A 27,608-nucleotide genomic window follows, 5' to 3' on the forward strand; every position below is an offset into this window, starting at 1 on the left:
AACCAGAACAGTTTCTAAACTGAAGGTGTCAGTGTGTGTGTGTGTATTGTTTGTTTGAAAATGCAATCCTAGTTCTTGGGAGGCTGAGGCAAGAAGCACTAAGGAGTTAGAGGCTAGCCTGCACTACGCGATGAGACTCAGTCTTTAAAAGAAGCACCAAGGAGTTAGAGGCTAGCCTGCACTACACAATGAGACTCAGTGTTAAAAAACAATCTAAAAATGTTGTATTCCTAACGGCAGACAAACATTCAAAAGTCTCATTTAGAATGCCCGCTTTTAGCCCCCTTTCTTGTTAACGCGGATTTGTCTTTGTTATTTATTCACCAGTGATGCAGTAATCACTGTTTTCACGGTTGCCGTAAGCGCTGGTAATTGGAACTGTCAGTGTTCTTCTGTTGTCTGGTGATAGGCGCTCATTAGGGTTGACTCATGGACTTCATAGAAACCAGCCCACAACCGCTACAGTGTGAGGTGCCAGACCCCAAGAAGACCGGCCACACAGATATGCTCTGCTCAGGACGGAGAGTAGGAGACAGGTGCTGTCCAGTGCTGTGGAGAGAACCCAGGGTCCTCAAGCTTGTTTCCTGTCTGTACTGTTTGAAGCCGTCCAGTCTCTGGCTGTCAGACTTGCCAAGTAGACACTTGTCCTGGTGACCAGCTCTAAGGACAATAAGTTTTTCCCTGGTTACACAGGAGGGAATCTGTCCTGCTCACAACTTTTCCCAAGGACTTTCTTTATCTTTGTCTCTCTTTTCTGACACTAGCCACAGCCTGTCTTGGAAGTTTAAACCGGCCTGCCTACGATGCCAGGAAGGATGCTGGAGACAGAGGGCTTCAGCCCCTCCTTTGTAGTTCAATATCCAAGCATATTCATTGTCATTAACTCTCCAGTGCTTGCCCTCAAGTCCTCTGCCTCAGTGGACACACGGAGGCTGATTCTCATCTCCCACCCATTAACACAACACATCCCGCCCCTTGGCTGTGTCTGGTCTGGCCCATCCTCATGAATACAGAAGATTTTGGGGCTTGTGCATGCTGATTGAACCATGCAGGAAAAGGTCAGACTGCATCCTCGCTCTTAGCTTTCTTAGTTCCATCTCTGCAAATTTCTGTGTGTGTGTGTGTGTGTGTGTGTGTGTGTGTGTGTGTGTGTGTGTCGGAGCTCTTTGAGCTGACTAAGCCAGATATGGGTGCTAGGAACCAAACTTGGACTTGTAGAAAAGCAAACCACTGACCATCTTTTCAGCCCTAAGTTACAAGTTTCTTGATGACAAAAATTATTGTTTTATTCTATATTTTTATCATACACAAAACTAGGTCCACACTGAGACAAAAATTACTCCTCGTTTGTCTATTTAGCAAGTGGAAGTGCCAAGTGCACCATGGGGATTAGAGTGACACTCCCGTCTCTTGACAAGTGCTTTGGCCTCGAGCACACGACCCAGGCCTCCGTCACCTTTCCCCAACACACACAACAACATGAAAAGTTTTGCAGACGCAGCACAGATCTACCTGGACAAGAAGCAGGAGGTTTGTATCTGGCAATGGAGACTTGAACTTCAGGGCCTGGAGAAGTTCCAGAACAACACTCCGAGACAGGTAGAATTTATCCCGTTCCTAGATAAAGCAAAATAAAAGGGGTCAGTCATTTTCAGAATTCAATTTGTATGACCTACATCAAATAAGCTTCAAAGATTTACAGATCGGAAATTCAAACCGGTGTTTAAAGTACAATGAGCTGTCTTTCGTAGATAAAATTGAAACTAAAGGAGAGTTCTGTGTGCAGAATGAGTTCGCTGCCGCCACAAGGGTACGTCACAGAGTGGACAAGAAGCAACAGAGTCTCTTAAACATCAGAACCACAGGATTCTCTTCTGAGTCGCAGGCAGCAGAGTTCACAAGCTGCACAACCCAACAGAACTAACTAAGCGTATGTTTTCCAGTACAAAGGGTGGACACAGAGAGAAGTGGGCATAGATCCCCAAAAAACTCCATGTTCCCTCCAAGACACTCCTTTCTGACCTGGATGATTTCAAGTGTACAGAAAGCAGAGAGAAGGGGACATTTTATGCACCCACCATCCCCATTCCGTGTTTCCTCCCTTCCTGGAAGTCCTCTCTACTCGGATTCTGTTGCTTGTTGTGTGTTTCCATATTGGACTACACAAACACACCTCTATTGGAATGTTTTTTTAACCTTAGGACCATGGCACCATATACTATGCATATCTTTTCTTCAGAATTTTTTATGTTGCTTAATACCTCTTGATATTCTTTTTTTTCCTTTTTTATTTTTTTAGCTTTTTCGAGACAGGGTTTCTCTGTAGCTTTGGAGCCTGTCCTGGCACTAGCTCTGTAGACCAGGCTGGCCTCGAACTCACAGAGATCCGCCTGCCTCTGCCTCCCGAGTGCTGGGATTAAAGGCGTGCGCCACCACCGCCCGGCACCTCTCGATATTCTTAACTCATTATTTTGAGTCAACAATTTATTAGCATTATATTGCATAGTTGCGCCACAATTCACCATCATCAGCTTCATATTAGATGGACTGTCTCCATTACTGAACACAGCACTCATGTGGTAGAGCGTGTAGTGTGTAAGTGTACAGTTAAGGAATTAAAATGGGCTGAGCTCGCAGGTAACGAGCACTTAGGACAGGGCCGCACATGGCAGAGACCTCAGGGGCTCTGGGGAGTATTCATTCTCATCCACTGTGTCTGTGTGTTTAGCTGGTTATGTTAGCTGTGTACTGAAGGTTTTCACTTTGCTGTTCCATGTAGAGATACTGTGTTTCCACAACTGTTATCTACCTTCGAAGAGCCTTCTGCTTCTTCTTCCCAGGTGCGTGTGGCCTGCACTGGCTGACCACGGCTACCTTAGTCACAGAAAGGCTTGTGGATTGAACCTCAGAGCCAACAACTGTGCTCTGAGTTTACTCTGGTCTTTCTTAGTCTGAGCCCTAGATGGAGGTATACTCTTGTGGAGGATGTGGAATCCGGCTCTCCAGTCGGACGCTCATTTCTCTGCCCTCCTTAACTATCGGAAGTGCCAAAAAGAAAGCCGATCAACATTTCCAGGGAAAAACTGGCCTTCAGGGCCAAGTTCACCACCCTGAAGTGTGCAGGGCCAGGCTCACCACCCTGTAGTATTGTGCTCTTCTGGTCCCTGGCGTCATGTCTGTATATTTGGTTAACATACTGATGCTCCCAAGAAGCTTAAAAGAGAATAGCCTGTTTAATAAAAAAAAATTCCAATTTTAAAAAAACGTGTGTGTGTGTGTGCGCGCACGCAAGCGTGTGTGTGTGTGTGTGTTTGTGTGTGTGTCAACTTGCAGGGCCTGGTGACCTTCCACCATGTGAGTTCTGTCAAGTTCTGGTTGTCAGGCTTTGTGGCAGATGCTTCCGTCCTGACACAACACCATTTTACTGGCTCTAAAACAAACCTTTCAAAGTGGTAAGTGGGGATCTAGCTTCAAATTACTGTGCTCACAACTTTTTGTTTGGTTTTGGTTTGAGTTTTTCAAGACAGGGTTTCTGTGTGTATCCCTGGTTATCCTGGAACTCACTCTGTAGACCAGGCTGGCCTTGAACTCAGAGATCCACCTGCCTCTGCCTCCCGAGTGCTGGAATTAAAGGCTTGTGTCACCACTGCCTGGCTGCTCACAACTGCCATATAACTCCATGTAAGGCTGGCAAAAGAGGTGAGTGGAAGACACTGGCAACAGTAAAAGTTTTCTTGACCAAATCCTAAGGTTAAACATGTGATGACTGCCAGGTGTTCTGTAGCTCTCGCCTGTGTTGCATCATTGTGTGACTCTGCTGCAGCCTCTGTTCTGAACACACCACACACACACACACACACACACACACACACACTACACAACACAACACATACAACACAGACACCACACACATACCACACATACACACTACACACACACCACACACACACACACACACCCCACACATACACACTATACAACACAACACATACAACACAGACATCACAGACACCACACACATACCACACATACACACTACACACACAACACACACACACAACACACACAACACATATACACACTACACAACACAACACACACACAACACACACAAACCACACACACACATACACCAAACACACACTACACTGTGCATGCCGGACTGCACTGCCTGAAACACCTCTGCTCAGGCTGTGGCATGCAAGCGACTGTCGTGTTTCTGTTGTGCATACAAAGGCTCTGCTTTTACAGAAATACAAGGTTTGTTGTGGGAAAGACTTCTAAGATGGTCCCATTGCCATACTGCAATTTATTTTCTTTAAAAAAATATTTATTGGGGGCTGGAGAGATGGCTCAGAGGTTAAGAGCATTGCCTGCTCTTCCAAAGGTCCTGAGTTCAATTCCCAGCAACCACATGGTGGCTCACAACCATCTGTAATGGGGTCTGGTGCCCTCTTCTGGCCTGCAGGCATACATACAGATAGACTATTGTATACATAACAAATAAATAAATAAATATTTAAAAAAATATTTATTTATTTATTATGTATACAATATTCTCTCTCTCTCTCTCTCTCTGTGTGTGTGTGTGTGTGTGTCTGCAGGCCAGAAGAGGGCACCAAACTCATTACAGATGGTTGTGAGCCACCATGTGGTTGCTGGGAATTGAACTCATGACCTTTGGAAGAGCAGGCAATGCTCTTAACCACTGAGCCATCTCTCCTGCCCCCATACTGCAATTTCTAAGCATGTGCGCACCGAGTAACCTCTGATTCACAGAGTTAGAATGTTTGATTTTAAAATTGCCGTTTCAGCTGCTGACTTACATTTCATTTTTACAATCCCTGCATATATTTTAGATTGGAATTAGGAAAAGGTTTACAATAATTTGAGACGGTCTTGAACACACTTCCACAGTTTTTGTGCTACGTGTTTATGTAAAGCCTGGTTTTCAGGCCTGATGAGAATAAAATAAAAATACCAAACAACTCTGAAAACCTTGAAGATAATCTATGTCCTGCAGTATTCTATTCGTGTCCTGCACATATTCTGGCAAGATTTGATTCTTTACACAATAAACAAGCATATCCAACTCATTAATAAGAATTTTTTAATAAAGATTTTTAAAATTTATTTATTTATTGTTTTTGGTTTGTCTAAAGACAGGGATTTTTCTATGTGTAGCCCTGGCTGTCCTGGAACTCACTCTGTAGACCAGGCTGGCCTCGAATTCACAGAGATCCACCTGCCTCTGCCTCCTGAGTGCTGGGATTAAATGCATGTGCCACCACTGCCTGGATTTTTAAAATTTTTAATGTGTTTGTGCATGTATCTGTGTGGGGGTATGTGCCCATGAGTGCAGGTGCCTGTAGTAGCCAGAAGAGGGTGTTGAATCCCCTGGAACTGGATTTTTAAGCAGCTAGCACGGGTGCTGGGAAGAGACTGGAGTCCTCTGCAGGGGTAGGTAGGCTTTCTTACCACTGAGCCATCTTTCCATCCTTGAAACTTTCTTTTACCTTTAATAAATGGTAAAAGTATGTACACCAAATAACTGTTCTAAAATAAATGCATCCATGATTTACTAGTAGTAAATGTTTGGCTGAAAGTCTATTTTACAGTCCTGTAGATCCCAGCTGTCTGTCCTCTCTTTCCCTGCTGCCCTCCTCTGCTGGAGTCAGGAGAAACAATGTTAACTCCAGCCTCAACTGTTCACACACACACGCACAGACATACACACACAGTCACAGATACACACAAACACACACACACACAGACACAGGCAGACACAGATACACATAAACACACACACAGAGACATATACATACAGAGAGACAGACACATACACACAGTCACACCCTATATACAGGTTATTGTTAGCAGGTATTTAATTGTCCTTTTGTTTTCTGCTTAGTTAATATTATCACTACTGTTGCTTTATATTACCAATGATCACTTAGACTTACACATTTTATTAATTTCTTTGGTAAATATCCTATATTTAAAACCTTCTTTGTTGGTTCAATTCCCTTCTTATTGTAATACATCTTGAAATATTACTTCAATAAGAATATATTCACATTTTCAGGGGCTGGGGAGATGTCTCAGCAGTTAAGAGCAAGTACTGCCCTTGCAGAGGGCCTGGGCTCAGTTCCCAGCACCCACATGCAACAGTTCATATCTGTAACTCCAATTCCATGGGATTCATTGCTCTCCTCTGGCCTTCTTGGGCACTAGACATACACATGGTGCAGATACATACATGCAGGTATTCACACATACACAGAAAGTAAAAATTAATGAATCTTCAAGAGAAATAATATTTTATTTTCTTCCTCATAAATACCTCCTTAGCCTCTATTCTATTCTTATTGATTTTATTGAGCTCTTTTTTCTCCACTCCTCTTCCTCCTTTCCCTCTCCCCTTCTACCCTCTCCCATGACCCCACGCTCCTAATTTACTCAGGAGATCTTGTTTTTTTTTTTTCCTGTCTATGTAGACCCATGTATGTCTCTCTTAGGATTCTCTTTGTTGTCTAGGTTCTTTGGGGTTGTGAACTGTAGGCTGATTTTTCTTTGCTTTATATCTAAAAGCCACTTATGAATGAGTACATATGATATTTGTCTCTCTGGATCTGGGTTACCTCACTCAATATGGTTTTTTTCTAGATCTATCCATTTGCCTGAAAATTTCAAGATGTACTCCCTTGTGTAAATGTATCACATTTTCCTTATCCATTCTTCAGTTGAGGGTCACTTAGGTTGTTTCTACGTTCTGGCTATTATGAATAATGCTGCTATGAATAGTTGAGCACATGTCCTTGTGGTATGATTGAGCATCCTTTGGGTATATACCCAAAAGTGGTATTGCTGGGTCTTGAGGTAGATTGATTCCTAATTTCTGAAAAATCTCCACGTTGGTTTCTAAAGCATCTGTATCAGTTTGCACACCCAGCAGCAATGGAGGAGTGTTCCCTTTACCCCACATCCTCTCCAGGATAAGTTGTTATCAGTGTTTTTGCTCTTGTCATTCTTACAGGTATAAGATGGAATCTCAGAGTTGTTTTGATTTGCATTTCTATGATGGCTGAAGATGTTGAGAAATTCCTTACCTACCTTTTGAGATTTGTCTGTTGAGAGTTCTCTGTTTAGGTCTGTACCTCAGTTTTTTCATTGAATTATTCATTCTTTTGATGTCAAGTTTCTTGAGTTCTTTGTATATTTTGGAGATCAGACTTCTGTCTGATGTGGGGTTGATGAAGATCTTTTCCCATTATGTAGGCTGCAGTTTTGTCTTGTTGACCATGTCCTTTGCTTTACAGAAGCTTCTCAGTTTCAGGAGGTCCCATTTACTAATTGTTGCTCTTACTGTCTGTGCTATTGGGGTTATATTTAGGAAGTGGTCTCTTTTGTGCCAGTGTTGTGTTCAAGTGTACTTTCCACTTTCTCTTCTATGAGGTTCAGTGTGGCTGGCTTTATGTTGAGGTCTTTGATCCATCTGGACTTGAGTTTTGTGCATGGTGATAGATATGGGTCTACCTTTTAGCCTCCATTCTTTCTTTTTTAAATAGGAAAACTTACTTTAATCTCTTTAACCTCCGTTCTTAAAAGATCTCTTAGCTGGAGAGAATTCTAGGTGAACATTTTCCCCCTTATATCACCTTAAAGACCTTTCCCACTAGGATCCATCTCCCTCTGGGGTTGCATTGTGCAGTTGTGAGGTCTATTTTCAGAGTGTTTTCTCTCAGTTGCTCTTAAACTATTTTCTTTTTCTTGCTTGTTCCAAATCACAGCTGGTCATATAAACTAATGTGTATGTAGGTGAGTGGCTGCAGGTGGGTGGGTGCTAGTGAGTGGGCATAGGAGAGCAGGTGCCTGTGAGTGGGTGCAGGTGAGCGGGTGCAGGTGAGGGTGCAGATGAGCAGGTGCAGATGAGCAGGCACAGGGCAGCGGGTGCAGGTGAGCGGGTGCAGGTGCGCGGGTGCAGGTGAGCAGGTGAGTGGGTGAACATAAGTGGGTGCAGGTGAGCGAGTGAAGGTGAGTGGGTGCAGGTGAGTGGGTGCAGGTGAGCGGGTGAGTGGGTGAACATAAGTGGGTGCAGGTGAGCGAGTGAAGGTGAGTGGGTGCAGGTGAGTGGGTGCAGGTGAGCGGGTGAGTGGGTGAACATAAGTGGGTGCAGGTGAGCGAGTGAAGGTGAGTGGGTGCAGGTGAGTGGGTGCAGGTGAGCGGGTGAGTGGGTGAACATAAGTGGGTGCAGGTGAGCGAGTGAAGGTGAGTGGGTGCAGGTGAGTGGGTGCAGGTGAGCGGGTGAGTGGGTGAACATAAGTGGGTGCAGGTGAGCGAGTGAAGGTGAGTGGATGCAGGTGAGCAGGTGCAGGTGCGCGGGTGCAGGTGAGCAGGTGCAGGTGAGCAGGTGAAGGTGAGTGGTGAGGCTGGATCTAGAATATTTCTGGACACATTGTGTCCCAAATAATAAAGCTGATGATTTTCATTAATCATGGAAATGATAAAAGTCTAGTCTACAGATTTACTTAATGTGTGTTAGATCTTTTTATCTTTCATTTTTTAATCTTTGTCTGAATTTTTTAAGATTTGTTTTGCTGTTTTCCCTTGCTCCCAATTCTCCCTGTAAGCTGTCTCTAATTTGTGGTGCTCATGGCTGATGTGGTGCTCGTGGCTGATGTGGTGCTCGTGGCTGATGTGGTGCTCGTGGCTGCTACCCTCACAGACTGTTTGGGTAGTGCTCCCTGATCTGTCCTATTAGTGTGCAGGTTCAGATCCGTCTGTCTGCAAACACTGAGTTAACCTGTGAATTGAGGTTCTTTTCAGTGTTAGTGGTTATTTTTCACTTTTTATCAAGCTTAACTTAAGCTGATTTTTTATCTAAAATGACTAAATCTTTTTCTAGTTTTTTAATCCTTTGCATGCTTACAGGATAGTGTATACTCTGATAGCCCCTGCCTCACAGTTTCCATATCTTAGGAGAAAGAATATCACTATTTATTGGCTCTACTAATCCAGGCCGTGGTGGAGAGTGGAGCTTAGTTACTTCTGCTCATCAGGGTTTTCGCCCCAGGAATCAGGCTGGGCTGGCCTGCAGGCTCACCTCTCCAGACATGCCTGAGGTTTGTTTCTGAGCATCTAGCCCCAGGAATCAGGCTGGGCTGGCCTGCAGGCTCACCTCTCCAGACATGCCTGAGGTTTGTTTCTGAGCTTCTAGCCCCAGGAATCAGGCTGGGCTGGCCTGCAGGCTCACCTCTCCAGACATGCCTGAGGTTTGTTTCTGAGCTTCCTCCTGCAGAGATGCCAAAGCCGAGTGCCTGTTGTGGTGCAGCATGGGTGTCATGTGACTTCAGCTTGCATGTATCATTGCTCTTAACAAAATCTCAGTTGTTTGATTTTACCAAAAAAGACCTGGGAGTCAGATGCTGAGGTGAAAGCCTGCTAGCTCAGAGAGGCAGAGAAGGCACCCAGCTGACCTTCCTCCTCCACTGCCATCCCTGAAGCCTCTCCTCTCCCTTCTCAAACAAAGTCTCCACAAACTGAAGCTCCTGCCCTTTGATTTCCTGTGTGTCTCTCTATCCATCCTCCTGACTCCCTCTTATTCTCTATAGTTTTTATTAATAATCTTATGTTTACTTCCTCTCAACTGGTTGCTTCCTCTGCCTCCTGACCAACCTTGTTTATAATATTCAATAAGAGGCCCTTGTATTAAAGGTGTGCACTAGGGCTGAGCCACACCACAACTAGAAACAGGTTTCTGAAGAATAATAACACAATCTCAGGGTTCACAGTGTGATCAAATATCCTGCAACAAGATATTAAAACTTCAAAGCAATCTTTTCCATGATCAGCCTATGTTCACCAATTCTCAAGGGACATCATATTCTTTCTCTATTAGAAGGCTAAAACACATAGAATTGCTTGTCACTGCCACATTACAAACGTATTCTTCCGGAACCACCCCTTTAGCCAGCATATAGCTTTCCAAGGGTTTTGACTTCCCGAGGGGGATGACTTGGCTCCAGCTCCTGGCCTTTTCTTGTGTGGACTTCAGCACTCAGCTCACTACATTGCTAAGGCAGTAGCCCCTCCACAGACCTGCTTGCGTGCTTGTGTGTGGGCTTTCAAGTCCCTTTTCTTTTTCCCTCTGTCATTCTTAAAATATTAACCTTACACTTAACGTATCATAAGACATTCTAAAAGTAAGGATTATTATATTTCACCCAGAATTCTAGTCTTTTCAGTGGTGTGGATCTGTATTTTCTAGACTGTCTGACTTCCAGGGAAGGATGCCTCCAGGACTCTCTACTTTCTCCTGTCTCCTCACTGGATTACATAAGGAGATGCTGTTAGATATCACTATTTTAAATAAAATGACTTCTAAAAATAAAGCATTTTACTGTATTTGGTGTTATGTTGTAGAGATACACTTTTTGAAGAGTAAAAGAAAAAGGAGGTTAAGTTACTTTTCAAAGAGAAAGTACAAGGAAAGAAAACGCTGACTTCTTGAAAGGAAGAAAATATGTGCTCCAGGCAGGCCAATAACTACCCGAGAATGTACAAGGCCAAAGAGAAAATTATCATGGAACACTTACCATGGCAAAATGGATCAAGTTGGTAAGAAAGATGACCAGAGTGCTTTTTATAAATAGAATGAAAGCTTTGTTGTAAAATGAGAGTTTTAGGGGGAAATAAAGGGCTCATAGAAGGAGGCAACACAAATAAAGAACATTCTGAATGCTCAGGAGGGATCCACAGAAACAGAGGCCCCATTGAAAACAAGCTCAGGACACTGGGCCTTGGAAGGGAGCGTTTGCAGTGTCCCCAGGATGGGAAGGAGCCACTTTCTCTGCTGCCTGTATTTCCTGCCGGCTCTGATAAGGTGGCCATGTCCACTGGATAGGACACACTTTTCCATTTTCTCAGACTTGGAGGGAGAGAGGTGCTAAAGTCAACCCAGCGAGGAGCCATGATTAAGATTCTCCTCTCAGAGGCCAAGAACTCAGATCTGGGGACATACATGGGGGCATTAAGGAGCACTCTAGAGGCCTGTACAAGTAGCGAGCTATTTTTTCTCCTTTGGTTATAAAAAAGACACACATTGGCAGTCTGCCCACTCACGATGCTGTAACAAACTTGAAAGCGTCTTTACGAGGTCACTTAGACCATTAACTTGCTCAAAATGCTCCTTGTTTTCTAAACCATGCGGCCTCCGTCTCCAAATCTGCACCTTTCAGAACCGGTTAATGCCTGATGCAAGTGTAAAGTGTCCAACAGGCCTCGGTATAACCACTCGTCCATCTTAACCACAATAAGGCAGTGACGACATCAGATTTGATGCTGCTGCCTCCAGCTCCATGGGAACCACAGGGAGGCTTACCTTGGTGAAGGCTCGATAGCACAAGCCACATAGCTCCACCAGGTAGGCCAGAGTGAAGACCGCATTCTGAATGACGAAGCTGAGTAACTTGGAAAATGGTTCCAACAAACTCTGCAATGAGATTAGAGGCAAATAAAACTGCTTATACCTTCACTTAAAAAAAAAAGTACCAGTCTTATACTTTAACCACTAGAGCTGTTTTTTAGAAATTTGACGCAAGCTGCTGTTAATAACCACTCTGTTGGTCTAAGAAACCAACCCACGATTCAAAAAGAATGAGTTAGTCACTTTATTGCTCAGAAAAATCAAACCCCTCATTTTCCCACGTGGGACCTTTTACAAATCGTCTCTATTACAGTCCTGTTCTCCTGCCAGGCTAAGCAATCCCACCTCTGCAAGGCTGTGTTGAGATCTCCCAATCTGTTCTGCTGGACCCTCAGGTGTCTGTGGCTCCTCACATTGGCACCCACCAGTTACACTCTGAGAAGAGCTCTGTGCGCAGCACCAAGTACCTAGAGCTCAAACATGGCTCCTGCTGCCCAGCTTCCCGCATGTATTCATCAGCGGGATGTTGCCGGTTTGTTTCCCATCTGAACCCCACCATCAGAGCTCAGTTTTAGTCAACCAGAAGTGCTTAGAGAGCACCCACTGAGTATCAGGCAGGGCTTGGGTGATTTTGCATTATGTATCTGTGAGTGTGTATGTCTATCCTGGAGCCCTAGGAGCCAGGAAAGAACACAAGCTCCAGGCTTTGATGCTGCTCTTCTTAGCTGAAGTCTTGGATCTAGATATAGATATAAACAATTCACTCTCTTATTGATAATATAAGAAATTAAAGTGCTATTCAGTCCTCCAGAACCGTCCATCTTAACAGCCACACTACAAAGGCCACCTCAGTGAACGTCTGCATGACATTTTCACTTGAACGCTCTTCCTTAGAACAGATGTCCAGAAAAGGACTGGCTCAATAAGAGGAAAACAACATTTTAAAATATTTATTTTTTGTGCGTTCACATGTGAGGGTGTGTTTGTGCCATAGTACACACGTGGAGGTTGGAGGACAATCTCGGGTTTCGGGTGAGGAGAGTCTCACCTTTCACCTTGTCTTAGGCAATGTTTCTTTTGCTGTTTGCCACTGTGCTGCATCCGGTTTTTATGTGGGTTCTGGGAATGAAGACTGCTTGTGTGCCAAGTGCCTTTACCCTCTGAGCATCTCTGCAGACCCAGCGATGCTCACTTTTAAAGATTTATTTTATTTTTACTTTTGTGTGTGCCTGTGAGTGTGTGTATCTATGTGTGTTTGCATGTGTGTTTGTGTGGGTGTATGTGTGTGTCTGTGTGTGAGTATATGTGTCTCTGTGTATATATGTGTGTGTATGTGTCTGTATGTGTGGATGTGTTTGTATGTCAGTGTGTATTTGTATGTCTGTGTGTATCTGTGAGTGTATGTGTGGTTTCTGTGTGTTTGTATGTATATGTGTTTGTATGTCTGTGTGTGTCTGTATGTGTGTATGTGTTTGTATGTCTGTGTGTGTGTGTGTGTGTATGCCATGAGTGTTCAGGAGCCTGAGGAAGCCAGAAGGGAGTGTCATATACCTGGGAGCAGGAGTTACAAGGGAGTGTGAGCTGCCTGGAAGCAAACTTAGAATCTGTAAGGACAACATTATTGAGCCTTCTCTTCAGACCAGATACAAAACTTTTGGGGGTTTCTTTTGTATTTGCATAAAGATCAGTTATTGTTTGTTCTTTGTCCCCCTGAAGATGGGTGTATATTCCATTACTGGTACTCCTCTTCAGAAACCTATGTGGTTCATTTTATATAGAAAACCTTAGGGAAACTTTGAGATGGTGCCCGTAGATAGAAAGCTAGATTCCAGCCTATTTGGAAACACTCACACCTAAACAGCAGCTGACAGGCAGCATCGCGCAGCAGAAAAACCAAGGAACTTGTTCTCTAAGGACCTATGCTCAAGTTTCAGGCCATTCACAAGCTAGCTATGACCTTGACCAGACACGTTGCTTCGGAGTCTATGCCTTTATCTGTACAGGCACAGCTGGTTCATCTCTTTTTGCAGCTGGCTAGCATGAACTGTGACTCTGAAAGTGTAAAGAGAAAGAGCTATCAGAAATGTGCACTGCTGGCGGATGAGCTAGCAATTTCGCACTGCCATAATATAAGCTCCTGTATGCTGCACAGAATGCAGCCAAGATGTGTGAGCAGGAAATGAGACATAGCCCTGAGCATCCCACATGGCTCATGGTCTTACTGGGGAGCCTGTAGGTGTTAATACTGAAAGCTTGTTCAAGGAAGTGCTTCCTGCGGATAATGGAGCTCGTAGGAGTCTTAAATGGGACCTCGAAGGATGAAATGTTAATTCCCCACACTGACAAGGGTTTAAAGTATGTCAGGCAAAGGAAACAGCCTGGGCAAAGGTGAGGGTCTGAAACTAAATGGGATTATATGTGCAAAGCACGAGGTACAATACAGAAGCATTCAACACACAGTGTCCACTGTCTTCATGAAGATAGTGATGCTGACTTCGAGATGCAGGGGGAATGGGACAAGGAGCAGAGATTAAACTGGAAAGGTGCACTGGTGAGAAGGGACGGAACTGTATGCTCCATTAAGGAATTTAGAAGTCATCAAAGTCATCCTTTTAACTAAAGAACCAACCCAACCCTCCTTAGAAGGCTCAGGCCAGTGGGAGGATAATCTGGATGGAGTGATAGGCTTGGCCAGACCAGGAGAATGGTTACAAACGGCAGCACTGCAGTATGTTCGATGCTGACCCAGAATGATGGTAATGGCGGGGTGTGTTCCAGATGCAGCAGCCATGTCTTCAGTACTGTTATTTTCCTCTTCCTGTCTTTCAGTTAGAAGATAATCAAATAACCAACCAGGCTAGCTTTTCTGAATCACTTTTTTTAAATACGTACCCTCGTGGCATTGGTAGAAGGGATCTTCAAGAGGCAAATCATGATTCTTAGACTGGAATCCAAAGAACACTGTGAACAGATATAAGAAGGCGAGAGTCAGCTTCCTTCTCCATGTTTCCTTTGCTTCGAATATTCCCTGCATATATTTTGCAAAAAGAAGGATGTGGGATGTGGCACTGTCAGCGAAGGGCTTGTCACACAGGCATAAAGTCTCAGTTTTGATCCCAGAACCCAAGTGAAAGAACGCGCTGAGCGTGGTGGCTGGTGCTTGTAATTTCAGTGCTAGAGCGGTGAAAGCAGGGGATCCCTGGGGCTCATTGGTCAGCCAGCCTGGCCAACTCAGTGAGCTCTAGGCCAGGAAGAGAACCTGTCACCAAAACACAGTAGACTGTGCCTGAGGAGTGACACCCAATGCTGACCCCTGGCCTCCACATGCACATGTACTCACAGGGATTCCCACACTCGCCCATGCACACATGCAAACACAAATCTTACTGTAACTATCTCTATACTGTTTCCTATGTATATCAAAAACAATTGTTTTCAGATTTTAAATCTTTAATGAAGCAATTATGCAATGTTAAAATAATTACTAGATAAATTAATTAAGTAAACATAGCTCTGAAACTATTTCCCAAAGACATAATGTCAGAATTAAATGATAGAGAAAGTTGATAAAGAACTGGATGGATGGATTGATGGGTGGATGGATGGATGATGGATGGGCAGATAGGTAGATGGACAAGAGGCTAGAGAGATGGACAGATAGACACAAAGGTTAAGAAGGCAGATGTTAAATGTATATCAGTCTAAAGAGGTATACTAAGGAAAAGTTATCCTGGGGGGAAAAAAAAACTAATAGAAATCATTAGTCCAAATAACCAGTTTCATCACCCTTCCTCTGGGATTTGTTTATTTTAATTTTTCACAAGGCTAGGGATTAAATTTGGCCTTGTGTATAATAAGAAGGTGTTGTACCACTGAGCTAGGCCTCCCCAGTTCTGTAGGTGGGAATTCACTGTCCCTTTGTCATGAAAAGACATAAGCCAGAACCTGGAGACAAGCAGCAAAATTTCTCTCTAACATCCATACGGAGAGAAAAAACACACTTTCAAGAGTCTAGATCAAAACAGTGTTTGAAAGCCCCTGAGTTTTCAGGGTGGGGAGGAAACTGGCAGAGCACGAATAACAAGCTGTCGTTTACTATTGTGAGCACATCACTAAAGCCACAGCAGCTCTTACAGCGGACAATGGTCCCCTTCAACAAAGGATAAACCAAGCCAGAGCATCTCCTAGAGGATCCCTGGACCTGCAGCATGTCTGTCACCTGACCTCACACCCACAGTCACAGCCCTCCTCTGTCACTAGCAGGGACAGTGGTGCACACTGAAGTCTGAGACCTCCTTCAGTGACACAGCCCAAAGACAAACTGCAAGATTGTCACTGGGGGATATTTCCTAAGAGATTAAAGACAAAACAGAATCAGTGTTCAGATCTGACGGAGTAGAGAACTTCGTTACACAAACCCTGGTGGTATTTCCTAAGAAGCTTCTAAAAGAACTCAGCCTGTTTAATATGCCAATGCCCTTCAGAATTGACATGACATTTACTTACTTTAAACCAGGAGCTGAAAACCAGCTGCTGATCAGGCCAAACCCTGGTGACTTAAAAACGAGGAAATGTCATCTTAGGGAAAAAAAGCGGGAGAGGGGAGGAGGGAGGTCCACATGCTGAGGTTGTTCCCCTGAAAGCACCACCAGCAGGAGGGACCGTAGACTGCAGCCCTCTGCAGGAGCGGTGCATTAACACTGTCAAGGGCCTCAGCTCTCCTCATTAGCCTACCTGGCACCACTCTCCTCATTAACCTTTCGGCAGGTCCCCTGCGGGCTCCGCTGATTGGCACACATTAGGCATGACCCTTGTTTACAGCGGCAGCACTCCCTGCTGGTCAGCAATTTCACTAGCGCATGGGAGCCCATGCTCCCGAATGTGTGTGGTTCATCAGCAAAGGTTGGTCCTGAACGACACTGGGTCTAAGGGGGACAGGTTAAAATATGTGTACATGTGTGTGTGTGTGTGTTCCCAATCCTAGTGTTGATCCAAACTCTGGAAACTGTCCCACAGACTATCATTGTGGCCTTCCTTGAACATTACTTGAACACTATCCAAAAACACCACTTTAAATAATTCTGTAAAACTAACACTTTACCTATGTCTGGACTGCTTTTAGACAAAACTATTAATTTTCTTGCCTATTTGATATCCACTCGAGGAAAAAAACAGACACTCTAAGAACTGGAGTTCAGAGGAAGAATGTTACCTAGCATGCACAGGATGCTGAGTTCTAGCCCCCTTGCTAAAAACAAAAACAAATTAAGAAAGAAAGAGAGAGAGAGGAAGACAGAAAGAAAGACACATAAGAGAACAAAGCATAGTCTATTGGCATCCTTTTATCCAACTGAAAACCATGTGGTCATGGGCAGCTCCATTCTCAGTGGATAAAATATCCACTCCACGCTGCTGACAACCTGTAACGTTGCAGACTGAGTGGCTCTCCACTCGCCTGAATAACTCTCTCCACTCCGGCTGACAGATTTCCACAGACCTTTGGGATCTATTGCATCACTTGACTGTGCTGGTCTCTGTAAGCAGATGGGCAGAAAGCAACGGAAGCTAAACACGTGGCTGAGCTCACCTTCAGAGGCAAAACACAAGGCAGCTTGGCAAAAAATGTCTGAAACTGGTTGCTGATTGTGGTCCAGAGGCTACTAGGAGAATCCATGGGCAGAGCTTCCATGAACGTGGCAATGTTTTCCAAACAGCGGATCATAGCACCCCCTGCTGGTAAATTCTTTTTGTTATTTAGACCCTAAAAACACAAAAGCATAGGCAATCAACTGCTGAAAGCAGCGGAGGCGTTCATAAAGCTATCTAGTGACGGCTTCTTTAGAAATCATACAGTCACACTATAAACATGCTAGACAGCCTGCTACACAGGCTGACCGTTCCAACAGGCAGGAGAAACACAGAAGAAAAACCAGCTATGTTTAGAAAAACCTCCGGGCGAAATTGGTGATCTTTAAGTCCAAGAGGTATAATCGGACCATGAAATAAGAACATGTAAAGCTACATAACTTGGGTGTAGATGCTGAGAAGACATGAACGATGCCTGCTGGGAAGAATCCTCCAGAGTAAAGACTGGAGCTACTGACAATAGCAGCAGCTGTGTCCTTCCTAGCTGCCGCGGGGAATGGTGAAGTCCTGGGGACTTCTCGGCGTTGCTCATAAAGACTTGGAGCCAACCCCAAGGTACAGCATAGCACCATGAAGTGGTTTATGGAGGACATAGGCGTGGTACATGACACTGGCTGAGACCTAGGGTACTCTACCTACCTCCAAGAGTTGACTGAGGGCAGCAATTGAGCTCAGCTCATTGAAGTCCATGAGCGATGTGGCTAAGGTCCGTAAAAAAGTTCCATCTATAAAGCAAATAGTTAGAATTAGCAGCATTTTCGGGGACTTGCCGGGCTTGCAGTGTCTGGGTTCTCGGAGGAGTGAGTTACCTTTGATGGCACTCTGGAACAGCTGGGGGAAGATGCCATTGGGTGCCAGCTGATGGAAGATACAGCGAAGGAACTGCTTGGCCACACCTGCTGCATTGCCGGGAACCATCATGCTGCATTCAAACACAGAAGAGACACGAGCTGTGGGCCAACGAGCATGTGCGTGCCGTGACCTAGAGTTTAGGCTTTGAACGCCATGATTTTATGTAATATCTTGCCATTTCCCTCAGTGAGATGAAATTACCCATAGTCAAACCTAATAGCTTCATGGCAACTTTTTAGACAGATCCAGGAAGTGCCAAAGTGACAGCAGAATTATTCTAAATATAGCTGAGTATTCCAAAGCCAGTGACCTGAGAAGGCCACATGTCCAGAAGGGGATGGACGTCATCAGCGAGGACGCACTAAGGAAGAGTAATTGGTCAAGAGAGAGCTGCCCTGAGGGGAACACAGTAAGGGCTTCTTCACTTCTCTTGGGAGACCTTGGATGTTTGCTTCGAGTATCTGAGCTGTTACTTGTAAAGACTCGCTTAGGCAGGGCCTCCCTTCACCTACCATACACTCCCAAGAAACAAAAGGGAGTCAGGAGTTTTAAGTGCCACTGCCTTGTAGACAAGACATTAGAGCGGATAGTTCCTGAGGTGTCTGGAGGTTGCCAGAAGGAAGAAATCAAAGATCCCAACTGGATGGAAAGGAAGTTGTCCCAAAGTATCTGCTACAGCCTCGAGATACCAAATCCACCCCGAAATCTCGGTTCACAAAGGTTTATACCAAAAATGGCCTTTCAGGGAAACAAAACCCCCAAAAAACTGGAACCAGGAAACCTTTTGTTGTTTCATGAGGCTTCATAGCCCTAAAGCAATTATCTAAGTAAATAAATAAAAACAAAGAGGGAACAGAAAGAGAGAACACAGACCAGGATTCCTCTGAGCACTGAACCCAAATGTAGATTACAAGGATAAAACATCATGACCAAGTAGGGTTTATCCCTAAATATCAGAAAAATGTCACAATCAATGCAGTGACTGGGGAGAAGGAAGGAAGAGGACCAGAGTTCAGATCCTCTACATGGGCACAGTGCCACCTATAACTCCAGCCTCAGAAGATGGAAATGGGGGATCCCCCAAGTGACCAAGCTTTCTATCCAGACTAGCTGCACCAGCAAGCTCTGGGGGCTTGATGGAGAGACCCTGACTCAAAGTATAAAGTGGAAGAATGATCAAGGAAATTCCTGACATCAACGCTGGGCCTCCAAAAGCCAGTGCACACACAGTTGCACACATTACCCCCACATATACACACACTATACACATAAAAAAGAAGAGGAAAACCAACATAATTCAATACATTAAAGGAAAAACGATTTTAAAATAATTCAACATACTGGAAATAGAAGGAAACATCCTTAATTTTTTTTAAAAAAAATACGTGTCTGTGAAAAAGCTATGGCTGACTATAAACAAATGGGAAGTTAAGGCAGGGAATAAACTAGAATGGCCACTGCCATGTCTCTGACCCTCTGATCGGGCTGGCAGTTCCACCTGCTATGGAAAGTAGCAAAGAGACAAAAATAACAGTGAGGAAATAGTAAAAGTCATTGTTTGCAGGTGATACACTGTTTGCCAAACAAAACAAAGCCCTAAGGCATCTAGGAAGGAACTTCTGAAACAGGTGAGTGAGTTCAGCTAGGATACAACCATAATTCAGAGAAACCAATTTACCCACCAGGAAATTTTTGAAAATTATTTTCTTCAAAGTCCAATTTACATTGAAATTGAAAATATAAAATTCTTAGGGATAAATTTACACAGCATAGCCAAAGACTTACAAGAGCACTGCTCAACATTGCTTGGGGGCTGAGTTGACGATTCGGTCAGGACAGCACTTGCCTTACAAGGCCAAGGACCTGAGCCTAAATCCCAGAATCCTCGACACAGGGAAAGGTGCGGTAGTGTGCACATGGAATCCCAGCACTGGGGAGGTGAAAACGGGCTCCCGGGGGCTTGCAAACCAGGCAGTCTAGCCTGACTGGTGAGCTCTAGACCAATAAGAGACCTTGTCTCAAAGGAGCTTGATGGCACTTGTAAGTATAACACCTAAGGATGCTTCCAGTCTCCATCCACACATGTGTGCATACACACCTACACATATATTTCAAAAACATAGCTGAGAGAAATTTAAAATGTAATGAAATGGAGATATATACATGTTCATTAGTTGGACAATCCAGCATTTTTTCTATGAGTAATTCCCAAATTGATGTACACTTTCAGTAAACATTTTTCTAAACAAGGCGAAGCTTGGGTATGGTGTGGGCATGGCGTGGATGTGGTGTAGGTATGGTATAGGCGTTGTGTGGGCATGGTGTGGTACTGAAACCTGACATCTCAGCATTGGGGAGACAGAGGAAGGAGAATCACCATGAGTTTGAGGTCAGCCATCAAGACACTGTCCTGAAAAGCCAAAGAAAAGAAAGGAAGCAAGGAAGAAAGGAAAGAAAAAGAGGAACAAATTTGGAAATTAAAAAGACTAGATATCTAAACAAATCTAAAAAGAAAAGACACCAAGGAAGAGGACCCCTGATACCCGATGCCAGGACTCACCACTGTAATCTTGACTATGTGGCATGAAATCATTGGTTCTCAACCTTGGGTTTTGACCCTTTGAGAATCAAATATCAGTTATCCTGCATACCAGATATTTACATTGTAATTCATAACTGCAGCAAAAACACAGTAGTTCAGCAGTAGTAATGAAATAATGTGATGACCGGGAGGTCGCCACAGCATGAGGCCGCAGCATTAGGAAGGTTGAGAACTACTGAGCTAGACTGAGGTTCAGTATAAAGACTATAGGAACCAGGTGGGAAGCCCAGATACCAGCTACCACATTGGTACCTGGAGTTTCTCACAGTGGGCTAATGAAGAAAGGAGTCTTTAAAACAAGAAGGTGCCGACATAGCTAAATACTGGATGTGAATAAAAAGAATGTCCCTACTGCAACCCAACACTGTATATAAAAATTAATTTTGATGGAACACATGAAGTGCTAAATATAAATGCTAAGGTCCTGAAGTGTTTGGAGGAAAAAGAGAACACACATGAGTTGGAAGTAGATGAGCTTTCTTAGCTGACCACTAAAAATCCATAACTACACACACTCTGAAGCTTGGATAAGTTAGAGTTCCTCTAAATTAAAAACTTGTCAGCAAATTATATCATCAAGAGAACGCCTGAGGAAGCTCGGCATGGGTAAAGATATTCTTATAACATATTTATACTGAGAAGCCCTACAACTACAGAGTAGAAAGAAAACAGCATGTGAGAAAGATGGAAAAGATTATCTAAATAGACACTTCAGGAAAGAATATATAAAACAGTCAATCAACACTTGAAAAAATGTCAACAGGAAGATGCATATTAAAACTACAAAGACAGCCACCACATAGCCACCCCATCTGCTACAATTAATGATACCAACAATGTCAGAATCTGGCAAGGATGTGGGACAGCCTGAAGTCTCACTGATGGTGGGAATATAAAATAATATAGTTATCTTACATAAGAGAAATAGCATAACCCTCACTTAATATTTATTTTTACTTAGGTGCCTATGTGTGAGTATGAACACAAATGTCCAGATTCCTTCAGAGGTCAGCAAAGAGCATTGGGCCCTCCAGAACTGGAGGTACAGGCAGTTGTTAGCTGATCAACATGGGCGCTCTGTTGATCAGAGCAGGTCCTCTGGAAGAGCAGCAAGCACTCTTAACTGCTGAGCTATCTCTCCAGCCCCTAGCACGACCATTTTATTGACCATATTTATGTAAGAGAAGTTCTGATTTCTTATTTTAAAAATTCAAACATGCATGACTCATGTGACCCAACAATTCCATTTCCAAGAGAAATAAAGTATTTACAAAGAACCTTGTATAAGAATGTTCATAACGGCGAAGAAATTGCACCAAGCCAGAAATAATCCAGATACCCTTGAATAGAAACCCAAATAAACCATGTGGCACATGGTGCATGGCCAGCTTTGACAAACAGACTAAGAGACAAGCAGCAGCATGAACAAACCACAGAGCATGGCTGCCTGCAGAAGGCAGGAAGGAGCACAGGCAACACAACTGCACGCATGCAAAGCTCTACAGCAGGCAAACATTAATGGAGAAAATCGTCTTTCCTCCTATGAATGGAGCGCAGCTGGCATGGTGTGAGGTGGCCCTTTCTGGGAATCATGGTTAAGTTCTGTGTCTTGACAGGGTCTCAGGTCTGTGGGCAAAGCCACCTGTCCAAACTCGGGGAACTTAGGGCTTATGTATTTTCTTCTGTGATTTTTATAACAGAAAAGCCACGCTGAAGTACTACATGGTGTCTGTCAACAGGAGTGTATTATACACTTGAACCCTGCTAAGACAGAGGGTTTTAAAGGTTTTAAGACAAAGCACGCTGGCCCCTGCTTTGTACCCTGTGTATTCAGTAAAAGCTGAACTCCCCACAGTGACCTCCATGGTGCTACCTGGCCTGGGTGCCGCTATCTTTTCCATTTCATTTTCGGCCATGTTCTCTGAAGTCACATTGGCCTGTTTCCAAACTCACCATCCTTGTTCCAGACTTAAAGCGCTTGTCCTTGCTGTGCCCTCTGCCTGGGATATCCTCTCCATAAGCTGCCGCGTAGACTCCTCTCCCAACCTAGGCTTTGTTTAAATAGCCCTTCCTCCAAGAGACTGTCCTTGGTCATTATGCCTACACTGCCACTCCTGGCCTCCTCTATCAAGTGGAATTAAATAATCTTCCTAACACATCATTGTAAGAGATATTCAATAACACTGCCAATTTCTTACTAGTTAACTTGCTATTTTCTGCTTCTTCAACCCGAATGTAAGTTCCATGAAAACCAGGACTTGACATTTAACCAGCACGGGGTACTAACTCTGTAGATAGTAGTCACTGAAGGATCTACAACAGTGCAGGACAGGGAGAAGAAAGTAGGGTGCCCTGAACTCACTGGCTAGCCATGCTAGCCAGCTGGTGAGTGCTGGGTTCAATGACCTGTCTCAAAAGATAAAGTGGAGCATGTTGAGGAAGACGCTTGATATTGACCTCTGACCTCCACCCTCTCTGCATATACGTGCACACACGCAAAGGAATCAACACGTAATGAGTCAAAATTACGTGAGTCTATTTTCTTCACAGAACTTAGCACAGTCACTACACATTTTCATGAAGATTCATCCGTGCTTGCCGCCTTGGTGAGAAGGAAAACCTAACAAGGCCAGGAATTATGTCAGTTGTTCCCTTTCAACAGAGTTAAAGAGACCTGGGGTGCAGCTCTGCAGCAGAGCATTTTTTCAGAATGCTTGAGGCCCTTGGTTGGATTCCCAACGTAACAGACAACAAAAACTAATACACACACATGCACAAAACAACAGCAACAGCCCACTTAACTGGACTGGAGAGATGGCTCATTGGTTAAGAGCCTTGGCTGCTCTTCCAGGGTGCAATCCCCAGCACCCACATGGTGGCTCACAACCATCTAGAATAGGATCTGATGCCCTCTTGTGGCATGCAGGTATATATGCAGAATACTCATACATAAAATATAAATAAATTAAATTTTAAAAAGCAAACCAATGAACTGGTACAAGTTGGGCTAAAACAGTGCTTGTTGACTGAAATGAGTCAATGTATAAATGCACTGATCTGATTAGAAACTAGCAGGGCCGCAGAGGAAGAACAGCTGTCTTCCTGGAGAGCACCCACCCGTGGCCACTGTCAAACCCGTGTGGACATGCACAGAGAACAAAGAAAAACGAGACCCACTTGACGTTCCTACCTTTCTGCTTGATTAGAAAAGGTCGTGCTGGATGCGAGCCTAGGAAATAAAGTAAACAGTCACACAGTATCTTAGCTTTCTGTGGTGAAATGCGTTAGCACTAAGCTAGGCCTTTGGTTCAGGTTTGGACGGTGAGAAGACAGCTACTGACAATTCCTTTGGTGGGCGTCAGATGTCCACTCTCCCAAACCCGACTCTGTGTCAGTCACAGATTGCCCTGGAAATGTATACAGGTAAGAGTTTACTGTCACCCGCCCAGCCTAAAAAATGGCAGTTGTATCCCGCTGGACGGACACCAGAACCAGTCATCTAGCAACCCCTGCGTTCACTCAAATTCATTTCTCCGTTACCGATCTCTGAAACCCGACTACAAGCAAACCACACATTGTAAACCCTCTAGCACAGCAGTAGAGACAGCAGAGGTGTCTCAGCTTGGTGCCGAGGGGGAGTGGTGGAAGAGAGATCTATCTTCTGGGGACACCATCACTGACCACATTTGGAAACTGCAGTGTGGCTCCTTAGCCATGGGCATGTGTCCTTTCAGGACAGAGAATGAAGCCGATTGGTGGATTCTAAAGGACATACTATAATCTGTAAGATACTGAAGACACCAGGAGAATGCTACCAACTTTCCATTTTAGTAGGACAGTTGAAGGGACCAAGAGTTTTGGAGAGAGATGGTGGCTCCAGAAACTGCCGTTGTAATATTGTCCTCAGCTGCCTTGGCTATAGGCCCTTATGCTGAAGATTCCATGATGGAGAAAGAAACATACATAAAATATGTATAAATGCACAAATCTGACTAGAAACTAGCTGGGTCACAGAGGAATAACAGCTGTCTTCCTGGATTCCTCAACTGAACAATAATCAAGGGTGTGGGAAACGTGGCCTTAAAGGATTCACCTGAAAGCCGGAGGGATGAAGCCTGAAAGGGATCTGAGCAGACAGCTCTACAAGAGATAGGAAACGCTGACGGAGACATGAAAGGGCTGTGTGGAGCAGACTCCCAGGATATCCAGGGGTGGTCTGTGGAGTTGTCCCTGGTAGTGCTGATAAAGCCACGATGGCTCATCTGGCATTCTTCACAGTGAAACTGGGCATGTGAAGAAAGCTGCAGCTACGGAACCCGCTTCCTTGGCAGCTTCCTGGTCAAGATTAGGCTACCAAGAGTCACGCCCATGTGCACTCAATGGTTTTCAGTCTCTCGCTAGTCTACCTGAAGGAGCTCGGTAGTCAAGTGTAAGGATAAAGATGTCTAAGTGTCTGTACGTGGGAGCGTGTAAACGTGTGTGCTACTGTTTTCCTTCAAAGTTCCTGTTCCCACCCTAACCATTGGTAGTATCGGGACCAGGACTATCTATACACAGCCTCCTCCTCCTCTCTGTCCTCTGTGGCTCAGATCAGCTGTGCCAGGAGGGCAGCAGAGCCAAACCATGACTCCATCTGCTCTGTCCCTACAGAGTGGTGAGAGTAAGAACTGAGGTCAACGTCTCAATAAAAACCTTCAGCTCCACAGGTGGAAGAGATACAGGACACAGCACTTATTCTATAATTACCAAGACTGAGTTAAAATGATGGCTTGAATGAAGCTACCTTTCCCCATCTCTTCTAGTTCCCATATTCATCAAGTACTTTTTACAATGGCTTTGGAATTTTGGTTACACTTAACTTTATGCTGTCTCTAACTATGTAACTCTAAAGAAACTCCAAAAATAATCAGGGAGGTCTGGGTGGGGAGATGGCTCCGTGGGTAAGAGCACTTGTGCATGCATGAGGACCTGAGTTCAAATCCCCAGCACTCAGGCAGAGAAGTTGGGAGTGTTTGTATATGCTTGTAGCCCCCATACTAGGATGTGGAGACACTCAGAATCCGGGGGCTCACTGTCAGTCAGCCTAGCATAGTCAGCTTCCGGTTCAAGGAGAGACCCTGGCTCAAGGGACTAAGAAGAGAAGCAAGGCACTCAAAGTCCTCCTGCTTCTGTATATGCAAATAGGTATGCCCACACACTCACACACACAATACACGTACCATACACACATATACCACACTACACTCACATACTACATACCATACACACATATACCACACTACACTCACATACAACATACCATACACACATATACCACACTACACTCACATACAACATATCATACACACATATACCACACTACACTCACACATAGCACACACATTCCATGCCATAACATACACATGACTTGGGGCGGGGAACAAAGAACAGAATTATGTATTTTTTTTGTGGAGAAGTTTTCCAAGTTTCTCTGTTTAACTTGACCTCACAATTACTATTACTTCTGCATATGTGTGTGAGCGTACATGATGTATATGTGTGTGTGCTCATACACGTAGACACAGAGGCCAGAGGAGGTTTCAGCATCCTGTTCTACTACTCTCTGTCTTCTTTCCTGGAGACAGAGTCCCTCGCTAACCCTGGAGCTCAGCTGGCCAAGACCCCCAGTGGTCCTTCTCCCTCAGTCTCCAGCAATGCAGGGGCTACAGGCACTCACCCGTGAATGCCTGCCTTCTTATGTGATGCTGGGAACTTGAACTTTGGCATGCATCTTGCACAGCAAGTATCTTACCCACTGAGCCATCTGCACAGCCCTGTTCTTATTATTTTTAAAGTTAAGATTAGCTATGTTAAGGCTAGTTCTCAGTAGGTGTGGTGGCACATGCCCACAATCCTAGCACTTTGGAGGCAGCATTGTTGGTTGAGGAAATACAGAAGGAAACCCTGCTAGAGGCCAACCTATGCTATATAGTGGAATATATCAAAACCAAAACAAAGCAAAAACAACAACAAAACCTCACAAACCAAAAAGATTGTCTTTCCCTCCCTCAAACCCCGAGTGCCTGCAGACTTTGACTCCTCTAAACAATGGGAAGCGTTTCCACTTGAGGCTTCTCGAGGTTTAACCAAGCCCTGTCTTGTATCTTGTATGGCCACCCAATGATTTCACACAAAACTGTCCCTTTAAACAACCAAGTTACAGCCAGGCATGATGGCACATATCTCTAATCCCAGTAACTCAGGAGGCTGAGACTGGAAGACCACAAAGTTAAAGCCACCTGAGGTTACACAGCAAGTTCAAGGTCAACCTGGGCTACATAGCAAGACCCTATCTAAAAAAAAAAAAGAAAGAAAACAAAAAAAAAGCTCCACAAATCACCTGAACACAGGTCTAAGCCTTGTTTTTTTATTTTTTGATCTTTAATTTTATTTTATGTATATGGTGTTATTCCTGCATATCCATCTGTTGACTGTGTGTGTGCAGCCCCGTCAGAGGCCAGAAAAGGCCATCAGATCCCCTGGGGCTGGTGTTAATAGACAGTTGTGTGCTGCCATGTGGGTGCTGGGAATTGAACCTGAGTTCTCTGGAATAGCAGGCAGTGTCTTTACTGCGGAGCCATATCTCCAGCCCCTGGAGCTAGGTCTTAACGGTGGTGGTTCAAGGCACCTAGCAGTGTTGGCAGAGATCAGAACTTAGCAAGCTCATGCAGAACTTAACACAGTATCTGTGAGCTGCATTGTTATTACTGAGCTGGAATTTAGTCATGAGCACAGAACACATTCTAATGTCTATACATAAAGGGAATTCCTTTCATAATAACACTCAGACTGAAGTCCTGCTCCCAAAACACGTGCTCACGCCCTTTATCTGACAGACCTGTGAAGATGCTGGGTGACACACACTGATGCCCTGAACTCAACAGTTAAGTGAGGCCCCCTTGAGATCACAAAGAAGCGTCAGGTCACCACAAAACAGGTCACGAGAGAGAACAGGTGCTAACACAAAGCCTTCTAAGGATGGACCGTCTGGACACTATCACATATTAGCTCATACAGCAGTGGGAGCAACCGTCAGAACCTTTC

At 44.4% G+C, this 27,608-nt stretch overlaps 1 protein-coding gene across 12 annotated transcripts in view; it reads right to left on the bottom strand.

Moving 5' to 3' along the window:
- Unc79 (unc-79 subunit of NALCN channel complex) overlaps window positions 1–27,608 on the bottom strand; it is a 242,092-nt gene that overhangs the window by 22,162 nt on the left and 192,322 nt on the right. For all 12 annotated transcript variants that reach the window (XM_075947625.1, XM_075947627.1, XM_075947626.1 and 9 more), the window contains 7 exons: window positions 23,716–23,754; window positions 17,881–17,993; window positions 17,711–17,796; window positions 17,013–17,186; window positions 14,318–14,386; window positions 11,381–11,491; window positions 1,513–1,617 (listed from right to left, as the gene is read on the bottom strand). In XM_075947625.1, coding sequence (XP_075803740.1) covers window positions 1,513–1,617; window positions 11,381–11,491; window positions 14,318–14,386; window positions 17,013–17,186; window positions 17,711–17,796; window positions 17,881–17,993; window positions 23,716–23,754 — 697 coding nt within the window. The remainder of the gene's footprint in view (window positions 1–1,512; window positions 1,618–11,380; window positions 11,492–14,317; window positions 14,387–17,012; window positions 17,187–17,710; window positions 17,797–17,880; window positions 17,994–23,715; window positions 23,755–27,608) is intronic.

This window comes from Microtus pennsylvanicus, chromosome 14 (assembly GCF_037038515.1).
Source record: "Microtus pennsylvanicus isolate mMicPen1 chromosome 14, mMicPen1.hap1, whole genome shotgun sequence".
Classification (NCBI taxonomy): Eukaryota; Metazoa; Chordata; class Mammalia; order Rodentia; family Cricetidae; genus Microtus; species Microtus pennsylvanicus.